The sequence below is a fragment of the Rhinatrema bivittatum genome, chromosome 4 (genome assembly GCF_901001135.1).
Source record: "Rhinatrema bivittatum chromosome 4, aRhiBiv1.1, whole genome shotgun sequence".
Lineage (NCBI taxonomy): Eukaryota > Metazoa > Chordata > Amphibia > Gymnophiona > Rhinatrematidae > Rhinatrema > Rhinatrema bivittatum.
In genome coordinates this window covers 415,554,930-415,568,183 of record NC_042618.1, presented here as the reverse complement: position 1 = coordinate 415,568,183, position 13,254 = coordinate 415,554,930, and the positions used below count along the sequence as shown (strand labels likewise).

Below are 13,254 nucleotides of genomic sequence, written 5' to 3'. Positions count from 1 at the left end.
AGGTCAAGCCCACATAGGGACATAAGGCCTGGACGAACACGCACAGCAGTCGAGGACACTCTTCAGACCCCTGCCCACAGGAGACCGCACATAAGTCCAAGTGGCTCGGGTCCTCACAGGCTCCTCCTGGGGGGACCACAGGCTTCCAGTGGTGAAGATCCCTCTGGTCTCTTGCCCGGTGCCACCTCCCGGCTTCGACATCCACTGTGGGCCTTCCCATGGTGTGTCATCATCTGTCCCAGCTGGCTCAAGGGTCCACGAATCCAACACCAAATGCTTCTTATAAAGATCTATAAGGTAATCAATCATCAGGACCAGGGCATGTCCTCCCAGAGAAAGCCTGCATAGCGTCCTGAATCTCCTTGAGTGAAATTGGAGTGGCTAGAACACCCGGTGAGCCTGTGTCGAGATAGGCAAGTTTAAACCTGAGAGAAAATGAAGTACCGTATACTATCTTCCCCTGCCACAGTAGGATCAGAAAACAGGTTTGAGAAATAATGCAAGAAAAGGAATTCAATCTTTCCAGGGTGAACTGTTATGGTCCCTGTCGAGGTTTTAAGAGAAACAATATGAAATTTACACTACTTCTTCACTGCACATGCTAAAAATGCTGGAGGCTTATCCCTATGCTCATAGAAATTTAACTTAGTAAAACACAAGGCTCTTTCAATTCTTATTAACTCTATAGTTTGTAACTCCTTTCTAGCTAACTCCAATTTTTTTTATGTCTTATGAGAACAATTCTGTTTATGAAGGTCTTCCAATCGCGAGATAGTGACAGTTAATGTTGTAATCTGCTTATCATGCTCTCTACGTAGATGATTAGCATAGCTAATAATTTAACCTCTAAGACAAGCCTTAAAGGTCTCCCAATGCAACAAAGTTGTATAATCTGACACCAGATTAGTAGCATCAAATTCAGAGTTCTCAATAATTCAGGAAATTCTTTATCTCCTAACAGTGATGCATTAAGCCTCTATGAGTAACCAGGCTTCTGGTAGCAAAGCAAGTCAATTTCAATCTCCACAGGGCTGTGGTCTGAGATTGCACAAGGGAGTATCGAACTATCTCCATGTTTTAGATGCCAAAGATCTGCCAGTCGATAGGTATCTAGTAAGCCTTTGTGATAGGGCGGCAACTGAGAAGATGTTCCCGGCCCGGATAATCTGTCCAGCATCAGATTCATTCAAATGTTCCAATCTCCTCCCAGCATTAACTTTTCAGATCCATATCCCTCTATGACATTGGTCAAAGGTTTACAAAATTCAGATTGCCCTGACTGGGGTCATATACATTGACTAAGGTAAAGTGAACAGAATGTAGGGAACAGTCCAATAAAACATATCTCCCAGTAAGATCTTTGAGGGATCTGTGTACCATGAGTGGAAAATTTTTATCAGTCAATACAAAGACCTCCTCCTACTCATCGAGTTATATGAAGCATAATAATGTTGTGTGTCGTCCCCCCCCCCCCCCCCCCCCCCCTCAGCTTTTTGTGTTCCATGTTGGTTAGATGTGTTTTGCCCTTTCCTTCTGTGAGCAAATTGCAGGATCTGGTTTCTTTTAATCGGGGCTGAAATTCCCCAGACATTTAGGGAATTGCATCTAAACACACCCATCTGTTAATTATCCATATGATAGTACATTGCAAAGAACCAAAAATTCTGTACCATTTACATATGTTCCAGTATCCCCTGTGTACCACTGCTGTGATGCTTTAGACCCATACAACACATCAAGCACGAAATTAGGAAAACTAGGTAGTGCATTAATGGGACTTTGGTGCGCACTAACTAGATGTTAGTGCGCATTAAGTACATAGATTGGAAAACTATAGTTAGTGCACACTAACAGGACTTAGTGCACGCTATTTTCATGTTAGCGCGCACTAAGGGGCAGATTTTCAAAGGGGTACGAGCGTAAGATACGCGCGTACCCCCCGAAAACCTGCCCCAAGCTCCCCCTGCGCGCGCCGAGCCTATGTTGCATAGGCTGCTGGCGCGCGCAAAGACCCGGGAAGTGCGTAAGTCCTGGGGCTTTCCTGGGGGGGGCGAGTTGGAGGCGTGTTGGGGGGTGTGTCGCAGCCGGCGCATCATTGGGGGCATTCTGGGGTGGGGCCGCAGGCGTGGTTCCAGCCCTGGGGCATGGCCGCGGCCTCCAGGCCAGCCCCCGGACCGGAACATGGCGCGCCACCAGCCGGGCCAGCGCATGCAGGTTACGCCTGCCTCAGGCAGGCGTAACTTTTCCAACAAAGGTAGGGGGGTTTAGATAGGGCTGGGGGGGTGGGTTAGGTAGGGAAAGGGAGGAGAAGGTGCGGGGGTAGAAGGAAAGTTCCCTCCGAGGCCGCTCCGATTTCGAAGCGGCCTCGGAGGGAACGGAGGCAGGCTGTGCAGCTCGGCGTGCGCAGGCTGCCAATGTTGTGCAGCCTTGCGCGCGCCAACCCCGGATTTTAAAAGATATGTGCGGCTATGCACATATCTATTAAAATCCTGCGTACTTTTGTTTGCGCCGGTCGCGCGAACAAAAGTACGCGCGGGCGCAGTTTTTTTTAAATCTACACCAGTGTCCATTAGTGTGCACTAAGATGAAATACTAATTTTCACGAAATTTTGTCTTTTTTTTTTTCGTTTTGTGGTGCTGTCGAAACAGGATGAAATAGACAATTTCGTTGCCAATGTCTATTTCATTGAAAATGAATGCACATCCCTAGTGTCTATGTGGCGTTAAGATACGCATGAACCTGCTTTGAAAATCAGGGCTGAAATCCATGTGTACTTTGTACATTAAGGGGCAGATTTTAAAAGCCCTGCGCGTGTAAATCCAGCCGGATTTACGCGTGCAGGGGACTTGCACGCCGGTGTGCCTATGTTGCATAGGCTGCCGGCATGCGCAAAGCCCTGGAACGCGTGTAAGTCCCATGGCTTTGCTTGGGGGCGTGTCGGGGCGGCGCAGCATTCGGGGGAATTCCGGGGGCGGGGCCATGGGCGAGGTGCCAGCCCAGGGGCGTGGCCGAGGCCTCCGAACCAGCACCCGAGCCAGGGAATGGCGCGCTGGCAGGTGGCCGGCGCGCGCAAGTTACGCCTGCCTCGGGCAGGCGTAACTTTCTGAACAAAGGTGGGGGGGGATTTAGTTAGGGCTGGGGGGGTGGGTTAAGGAGGGGAAGGTGGGGGGGGGAAGGTGGGGGGGGGCCAGAAAAAAAGTTCCCTCCTAGGCCGCTCCGATTTCAGAGCGGCCTCGGAAGGAACGGAGGCAGGCTGCTCGGCTCGGTGCGTGCAGGTTGCACAATTGTGCACCCCCCTGTGCGCGCCGACCCTGAATTTTATAACATGCGCGCGGTAGCGCGCGCATGTTATAAAATCGGGTGTAGATTTGTTCACGCCGGGTTGCACAAACAAATCTACACCTGCGCATAACTTTAAAAATCTACCCCTAAGACTTCAACCCTATGCAGGCTGCTACAAATTTGGCCTTTATGAGAATATTCTGCTAGTGGAACAAATGTATTCTTGCATGCATGATGACCTAAATTGCAGTACCCAGGACTGGTCTTTTCCACTTTCTAAACGTCAAAGTCCTTTAATAGCAAGTTTTGTTAAGAGATATTTCAGATAATTCCCTCAACTTCTGTTTAACTTTAACTTATATCTCCACAGATAATATACACCCCTTTCCTGTCTGTGCATCTACCAGATGCAATATTTTTGATAGATATTTTTGATAGATATAATAAAAAATAAAAAATAAAAATAACATAAATATAAGTATATCGATTTTAAAGTTTGCTCTGCAAGACAGGAAAGGGGTGTATATTAAATGTGGAGATATTGGTTAGATACACTTCAGAGCTTTTTTGTAGTGTGACTTTAACTTATAACATTTAGTTGAAGCTGTGTATGTTAAATGAGGATAACAGTTCTGGAAACCTCCTCTGGTTTGTTAACATCTATTGCATTAATAGTTCTATGGCACAAAGTTTTCACTGGCTGCAAGTAATTTTTTAGTTGTTATCTCCGTGCTTTTAACACTTGTTACTCTTTTTGCTCTCCAAACTAAATCAGGGTCTACTGAATCCACTTAAAGTCCTTTGGTACCCATACCTTCCTTAGCTTACACTCCGGTAATAAACCTATCCTGCTCTGAACAGCTCACTGCCCAGGCACCACATGGCTTTAACATTTCATTGAGGAGACTCAAAAGCAATTCTCAACAGAAAGAAACACAGGAGCAAGGGATAACAAGTGGAGAGGGACAGACTGGTTCAAAGAACAAGTTCTCTTTCCTCAGTTAATATACAAAGCAGATGGAGAACATAGAAACTCAAAGGTGCCTATGGTAGAATTTATGAATGTTTAAAAGATCCCAGGCACTAGTCAGATCATTAAAAATGTGATATTTCTACTGTGACATTTACCATCTATCCCACTGAATAGCAGAAGGAAGAATGCTTTTCCTGATCATTATAAACAGCTGAATAACACAGATGTAAAACTGGAGAGTAGGCTTGAAAATCAATGTATAAATAAGGGCAAAAAAACATGAATGTGTAACTCTGGTGAAAAGTTTTGAGGTCCTGGGAAACTCTGCCTGACAAAAGTGCTTTAGCTAGAAAATTTCATTTTCTGTTTCCTGTAGCCAGTTAGGCATTAGGAGCTATGGAAGTGTGATAGGGATTGGGTCAGCAGCTGGGAAAGGGGTTTTGTTTGTCGTTGTGTGTTTGTTTTGCTATGAATGTTTTGATGTGACTCATACCCGGTGTTCCATAATGGGATGGGTAAAATATCCAAACACATAGATTTATTTATCTGACAGCTGTAATAAAATTAGATACCTTTCTACTAAACAGGATGCGTGACAGACAGTTTCTACTTCAACATATCATCTGGGAATTTGGCAAGAAGAGTGGAATCAACAAATCCTTATGTTAGAAAAACCATTACTCAGCGCCAGTTTTTCTTCTGTGTACAAGACTTACCTCAGTGAAATGGGCATCTTGAGTGGCAGTCAACCCAAAGCCGCGTTGCTTACTCTCAAACTCCATCAGGCGTAACAGCAAGCGGTACGTGATCTGAACATCGTTACCAAAATAGCGGTCCATCTGGTCAGTCACTGAACTTAAACGATAAGCCAACTTCTTGGCTTCAATGGTGTTCAATTCTGTCTCATTCTTTTCCAGGCTCTCCAGCTTTTAACAGAAAAAATCCATTAGTATAAAGGGGAATTTGAAAAGCTTGGCGCATGCATTAATTAGAGGTTGAGCGAATAAGTCGGGCTCACACATGCTGAGTGGATTTTAAAAGCTGGTGAGATACGCACGTATCTCTGACAGTGCGCGCATCTAGAAAGTTTTTAAAAAGTGAAGGGACATGGGCGTGGGCTGGGCATGGACATTTCAGGGCATGAGCCCGAGATGTGCGCGTAAATACGCGATCAGCGCACGCCAAGGCCGCCTGCCGCTTAACTTTACTTCTGCTATGGACGACATGTAAGTTAAAACAAATAAAGAAAAATAGGCAGGTCTGTGGGGCTTTAAGGGTGGAGGCTAACTGGGGAATATCAAACTAGAAGGGTTTGGAAAACCTCTCTCTCGACTGGGCGACCTGGGGGCGAACTGATAAAACTGGGAATAGCGTCCGTGCGTGCCCCTTTTAAACATCCCCCAGTATACACGGTAAAAGCAGCATTTGCGTGCGCATGCATGTGCCCACTTAACATTTGGCGCACATGTGCACACAGCCAGGCTCTGACACGCGCACATATACATGTGCACGTTATAAAATAGCCCTGTCTCTGGGCGCAGGCAACACTTGCGCACATATGTGTGCCTGTGTGCCAGTTTGAAAATTACCATCCCAATGTGCAATTGCTAGGGAAGTGCACAAAATCAAATAATATTTCAGAAGAAATGAACTTATAGGGTGTATATAACAGCCAACAAGTGGTGCGTGTTTCATATTGCTCTGGACTTGAGCAAATACACTCTATAATGTGGAAGCTTCCTCAGTACTGAAGAAACAAGACAATAATGCAAACAGAGTACAGGGAAGAGAGATTACCAGTGCTGAAAGCTCTGTGAAGGGTGGAGATGTACAGTTGAACAAGTCAGGTTCAAGCCAGCCCTTTTCCTCATCACAGTGTCGAAATGCTGCACCTGAAATAGGAAAAAAACCGCTTAATGAGATTCAAACTTCAAGAAGACAGACGACTGTTTCACAGCACTCCTGCTGACTATCATACTGTTATCAATATCCTCCATTATTAACGGTGATATCATTTTCTTCCCCATCTTCTGTTCAATCTATACCTTCCACAACCACAAAAGTGGCCTCAACTAGATCAATATATTCATCACCCATAACATTGCTCACAGAAGCAATATTGCCCACAAGAAAATTCCCATCAGCATCACTACTAAAACTGCCACTAACCACCAACTACCAGTGTATATAGAAAAACTTTTGTTTCATTTTGGTTTTCATTTGCTATTTATTTGAGTTTTTTTCATTTTTGTTTTATTTGTTTAATGTGTGCAAAATTGTTTTAGTGCTAAACAACTGGAATGAAACAAAACAAAATTTCAATGCTTTTTGTGTAATTTCAGATGAAAAATAACAGGAAACACAACAGATGTTAATTCATTGTTGTTTTACAATGAAAGCACATTCCCAATATCAGCAAGGGATGTGCATTCATTTAAAACAAAATGGAAAATTCTAACAAAACTTTCTCTTTCGTTTCAATTCATTTTGAAAATGAAATGAAAGAAAAACAAATGAAATTTCATTTGTTTTCTGTTTTGCTTTAAAATGCTGCTGACAAAAAATATCCCTGAAGGGCCTCTCCTCTCATTTATTACTTTAACATCAGTCTTGGCAACTCTGTATTGTGTTGTTTTTTTTTTAGAGGGATGGCCTACTGTGATGCAGTTATTATTGCTTGTTTTATGATTGTTATTATTCTATCCCAACCAGAATTGTTGATAGGCAGGTAATACATATTGGCTGGATTTACGCGCGCAGAGGGGTTACGCGTGCCGAGCCTATTTTGCACAGGCCCGGCGATGCGCGCAAGCCCCGGGACGCGCGTATGTCCCGGGGCTTTGAAAAAGGGGCGGGAAAAGGGGTGGGGGTGTGGGCGGGTCACAGGTCTGGGGGCGGTCCGGGCGCGGGTCCGAGGCCTCCGGCACAGCGGCCATGCTGGGGGATCGTGCACCGGCAGCTGGCCAGCACGCGCAAGTTACACCTGCCAGAGGCAGGCATAAATAACAAAATAAAGGTAGGGGGGGATTTAGGTAGGGCTGGGGGCTGGGTTAGATAGGGGAAGGTGGGGGTGAGCGGAGGGAACGGGGAAAGCCATCGGGGCTCCCCTAGGGCTCGGCGCACGCAAGGTGCACAAGTGTTTACCGCCTTGCGCGCGCCGACCCCGGATTTTATAACATGCGCGCGGCTGCGCACGCATGTTATAAAATCGGGCGTAGATTTGTGCGCGCCGGGTTGCGCGCACAAATCTACGCCCGCGCGTAGCTATTAAAATCCGGTCCATTTTAAATAAATTAATAGATAAAATCCCTCCCAGCCCTGCCAGTTTTATTTTTCTTTATGGGGCAGAAGTGCTCCCCACTTGCTCCTGCCTCACCAAAGATACAATGAACAATAGCAGCATCAGACCAAGACCAGCATTACAGTTCATTTTTTTTCATACAAAATCATGCCAGCCAGGCCCAGACCTAGGGGAACGCCATTTTGTACGTAAGAAATTAACAACAGCACTGGCCTCAGTCGACTGGTGCCATTTCTACCTGTACCTCCGATGGGGCAGAAGTAACCAGGTTATCACTCCTGTCCTATGAAGAAAACGAATAAAATATTGCAAGCAGGTTTGGGGGTATGGGGAATTGGAAGGGAGGCCCAAGAAGGAATTTTTCTCTGATGGGGGTCCAACATTTTCTTTTTCATTTCTCATTGTTTTTCCTTTCATTAGAGATGTGAATCGTGTGATCGATCGTCTTAACGATCGATTTTGGCTGGGGGGGGAGGGAATCGGATCGTCGCGGTTTTGTTTTTTTTAAATCATGTAAATCGTAAATCGGGGGAGGGCGGGAAAACCGGCACACTAAAACAACCCTAAAACCCACCACCCATTTTGTATTGCAAAATGGCGCCGACCGTATGGCCATATTGCCGTTTTGCAAAATGGCGCCAGCCCTATGGCCGGCGCCATTTTGCAATATGGCAATACGATTCGAGTGCAGGAGGTCGCTTCCGGACCCCCGCTGGACTTTTGGCAAGTCTTGTGGGGGTCAGGAGGCCCCCCCAAGCTGGCCAAAAGTCCCTGGGGGTCCAGCGGGGGACCGGGAGCGATCTCCTGCGCTCGTGACGTCGGGGGACAGGAACCAAAATGGCGCCGGCGCTACCTTTGCCCTGTCATATGACAAGGCAAAGGTAGCGCCGGCGCCATTTCTATTAACGCACCCGTGGCCCGAGAGTGGAAGATCACACCGGGAACCCCCACTGGACCCCAGGTAATTTAAGACATTTTGGGGGGGTTCGGGAGGGTGGGGGATTTATTTTAAGGGTCAGGGTGGGTTTTAGGGTTGTTTTAGTGTGCCGGTTTTCCCGCCCTCCCCCTTCCCCTCCCCCTTCCCCCGATTTACGATTTTTGATGATGAATCGGGGGAATTCCTATGTATATCGCCTCTAACGATTTTTGACAATTTAAAATATATCGGACGATATTTTAAATCGTCAAAAAACGATTCACATCCCTACCTTTCATTTTGTTTTCGGGTTGGTTTTTTTTTTTTCATTTTGATGTTTGTTTCATCTTTTTTGCTTAAAATGAATAAACATAAATGAAACAAAACAAAATTTTAAAAAATTACTCTGTGGATACTCCTAATACCAACATCAATGCCATCACCAAAAAAGTCACCAGCCTCCTCAAAAGCATGGTCCAAAATGCCGCAGCTTGCATCATTACTCATTTAAAAAACATTGTCCTTCAACTGGTTATTGCTTATTGAGACACAGAAAATACATTAAAAAGGCCATAAAGAAGCCAAGCTTGAGCTAAATGTTAGTAAAAGAGTAAGGAGCCTTCGAAGCACAAAGGTAAGCATTAGCTGTGGGTGTTTCAAGCAGGGAGAGAGCTCATGAGAAGCCATACAAAGCAGCCTTGACAGCAGACTGAGGGGCAATGAAACAGCACAGGCTTACTTCTTACCTGCACCCCGCAAACCTGTACAATGAAAAAGAGAGGGACAGAAGCACAAGGAAAAGAACAAGAAGGGACACTGTTAAAAGCTAAAGCCATAAAGAACTATTGCCAGAGTTTGAGCTGAAGGTTAGACCTGTGGCGAGCACCCTCAGACTGTGAGCAAGCTGGGAAATAGCCTACCAAGGCAACATTAACTACCAGGGCTGGTATCCTTCTTGCCCAGAAACTATATAACATGGCCCCATGGAGCACAGAGTCTTCTTCTTACATTTGGGATGAATTACTAAGGTATCTAGGGTGTAAGACCAAGTACCACAAAATATCCTGCATTAATCTACCATTAGACTGCATTATTTCAAGTACATATTGGAATTCCAAGCAGGAGAGGCAGATCCCCCTGTCACTGCGCTCTAGCGCAATCTTTCCATACATGGGGAATGAGGCAGCGAGTTCTCTCCTGTGTACAGTGGCAGTATAGCAAATGTAGCCAGAATATAACCAAGGAACAGTAAGACCTGCTCAACCACATTTACAAACGGTGCGCACAGGAAGCTGAAGGAAAGATTCCTTCCTAAAGTGTGGAGTCAGTTACTGATTTAAAAAAATGAAAAAAAAAAATGGAAGATTCAATAATGCACCACAGACCCAGAGACTATTTCTATCTTTAGCCTTCTCGCTAGTTTTATTCCCTTACCCAATGAGCCCTTTGGACAAGGCACTGCGGCTGGAAGACCAAACTTGATCCGAGGCCACCAAACACCAGCTCTCAATGCTTTAGGGCATCCGTCGTAAATCACTGCAAAAAGGAATAAATTGAACTGCGGTCAACCATTATAGGAAGGTAGACTGGTGAATGCTACCAGAGTAACAAAGTTATGCGGGGGACAGCGGAGGGGGATCCGGTGGTCTTTAGCTCAAGTCTAATTAAGCCATGGGTTCATCATTCCGCCATAAATATAGCAGAATGATCGCCCGCGGCCAAAAAAGGGGGCGGGGTAAAAATTGTGCAGCCAGCCGCATAGCGGTGGTGCAGCATTGCACGCCGCGTTTGCTGCTATGCTGATCACTTTTGCCCCCATACCGCCGGTAGAAGAGGTGTAGTTATTTCTAGAGATGTGCAAAGCCTGAACCTTTTGGTTCGGGCTTCGTTTTCGGCATTTCCTGCGGTTCGGGCCTTTGAATTTCAGGGGACCTGAATTTTGGGTTAGCGCGCACTAACGGAAGCACCCATTAGTGCGCACTAACCCAAAAACCAAATTTTCCCGAAATTTCGGTAAAATTTGCTTCCGTTTTCAGGTTCCCCCAGGACGAATTAGGCAATTTCCTTGAAATTGCCTAATTCGTCCTAAACAATTGCACATCCCTAGTTATTTCCGGCGCTACTGCCGGCGATAATGTGCAAAACCGGTCCCTCATTATTCAAAACCCCACCCAAACCCCTCCCTTTTTAAAATTTTAATTTCAAATTTAAATATTCAAATCACAATGCGATAAGGCCCTATAGCAATTTAATGAATGACTTTCTAAGGTAGTTATTTGTCCACTTAAAAAAATATTCTGCCCTCCTATACATGCCTATCAATGAATGCCAAAATGTCAGGGTAAGTGAAATCTAAGGAATAATCATCAGATACATATCAGATGCCGGGGACCATCAAACTGGCTGACTCTGCCTGTTGGAACTGTTGAATTCTGACCCCGATGGCTGGTAAGAGGGCAGTTCTTTTGGAACAATGTGTTAAACCACAACAGAGTACTTTCCACGTCTGCAGTGATCTTATGCTCGTGGTATACCAGGAACAACAGGAAAAGAGACACCAGAGCTTGACAACAACATCCAGAAGGCGGTAATATTAATATTAAATATGAAAAGCAATCAGTTACAGATTACTGATTCCTGGCTCCGAAAAAGTAATCGGTTACAGATTACTGGTCCTGGGCTCAGAAAAAATAAATTACTTTGCATAATAACTAAACCATTACTGATTGTGGATTATGCACGTCAAATGTTAAACCTTCATAAAGTACACACACTATGGCATCTTCAATTCATAAACATGTCATAAATTTCAGTAGTGCATTCAAATGAGTACATTCTAAAAGTTGACAACCTTGTCCCCATCCTCCAGAAATGTAGCTGGCAATAGCAGTTACTTTTGTCTATAAAGAGGGTAATTTGCAAAGGGACTTTGGCAGGTAAAGTAGTGCTTTACCCACAGAAAACATCTTTAGAAAATTGGGTGATTGATATGCGCATATTTTTACATGCATACGGGAGGGGCAATCCAGGAGGTAGAGTCCAGGGGGAACTTTTGTGCATATTTTTTTTATTTTAAAAAAGTATGCACGTAAATTCTCTTGGCAAAACTACATGCATCTAATAGTAGGTGTAACTGTGTTTTGTTGGGATAATTTTTAAAACCAATTTATGCACATAAGTTATCTCTGAAGTTGTAACTTGAGTGCATAACAGTGCCAATTTATGTAGCCTGTAATAAAACTACTCCCAAAATGTAATCTGATCCTATCATATTCAATGTTCATTTAGATTACTTTCAAGCAATGTTCCTGTTCTATACCTTATGTTGACACAGTTGGTCATAACTGTTGTACACAGAGTTATAGGGCCAAATGAAGAATAAAAAGGTTTGCCCTCTAGAAACTGAAGAGTTCTAGCAGCCACATTGGTCATGGAGAAAACGGGAATCCTTGTAGGTTTTTTTTTATACCTTTCATTGTTCCAATTAAACAGATGGAGCACATGAGCCTTCAAGACCACAGAGGTCTCCTCTTCTGACTTCAGCCTTCACATCGGAAAAGGGCCCATGCGCTCTCAAAAGCTCATGTCCTGCATTATTTTTTATGTCGGTCCAATTAAAAGAATCACAAGTCAACCTACAAAGATTCCAGTCCTCTATAAGAGAACTTGCTTCCCAAACCACCTTTGATGAAACTCAAAAACCTGGTTGTTTACAAGATTTCCAAAGAGGAACAAGTTGGGAGAAAATCAGACCTCTAAGAATCCTTGTCTTCTTGCAGCAAAAAAATCTTTATGATAGGCCAGTCAGCTATAACCTAAATACAAATTCCCTTAACTGGTCTCACTGTCCCACATTAGTGCAGTTGACAGTTTGCCTAACTGGATGATCTGATGGCACTTTTCACATAAACCACACAGGATGACTCAAATCTGATATATGCATGGACAGAGGACCAAACCATAGTCAGGCCTTTCTCTTCCTAGCATTAAGCTTACCCTCACAGCCATTGGGCGTCACCTCAGCAAAGGGATTATCACAGCCATTACACTGGCGACCAATAACTCCAGGCCTGCAGGGGCACTGGCCAGTTTCCTGCTCACATGACCGAGAAGAGGAGCCAATAGGATAACAGTCACACGGCAGACAGCTGTCGCTTCCTTTGGGACAGTAATGAAAATCCTATGTAAAAGAGATTGGAGGGGAGAGTGATGAAATACGGAACCGAATTTGGGGGGGGGGGGGGGAAGACTGGGTCAGGATAGGAGAGAAGGAAAGAAGGTCTGGAGCATCAAATATAGCCCCCATTGCATTTGGTATTTAAGAACACTTTAGAATTCTCTTAAAATTTTCCAAAAGAAAATAAAGGACCTCCAGGCTCCTGCTTTCCTCACCTTGCAGCGGCACTGTCCAGTTGTTTTATTGCAGTCTGGGTCAAAGCCCTTGTTCACATCACAGTTGCAAGGTCCGCAGGTTTGGTTCCCCCACCATCCTTTTGGGCATTGCTGGTCCCTCCTAAAGAGGATGAACAGTGAGCTGTTTCCTTCTTTATCTCTGTCAACTAGATCATGCCGTAAAAAGCTTAACAAAAATTAGGCATTCCGATTGCTCTTCACCTGCCTATACCAGGAAAAGCCAACAGTGAACATATTTATGCTGCCAAATATGCAACGGCATGAGCCATTATCAAGTCAGTGCAGACCGTGACATCACAAAGCTATTTTCTTGCACTCAAAGGGGAGAATTCAGAATTGTCAAAGCCAATTATGTGCATACAACTCAG

The 13,254-nt window shown here is 44.7% G+C and overlaps 1 protein-coding gene across 1 annotated transcript in view; it reads right to left on the bottom strand.

Annotated features, from left to right (window-relative positions):
- Positions 1–13,254, bottom strand: part of CELSR3 (cadherin EGF LAG seven-pass G-type receptor 3) — a 224,888-nt gene that overhangs the window by 57,836 nt on the left and 153,798 nt on the right. Inside the window, 5 exon segments of the mRNA XM_029597516.1 lie at positions 4,973–5,182; positions 6,054–6,148; positions 9,908–10,009; positions 12,470–12,653; positions 12,866–12,986. Coding sequence (XP_029453376.1) covers positions 4,973–5,182; positions 6,054–6,148; positions 9,908–10,009; positions 12,470–12,653; positions 12,866–12,986 — 712 coding nt within the window.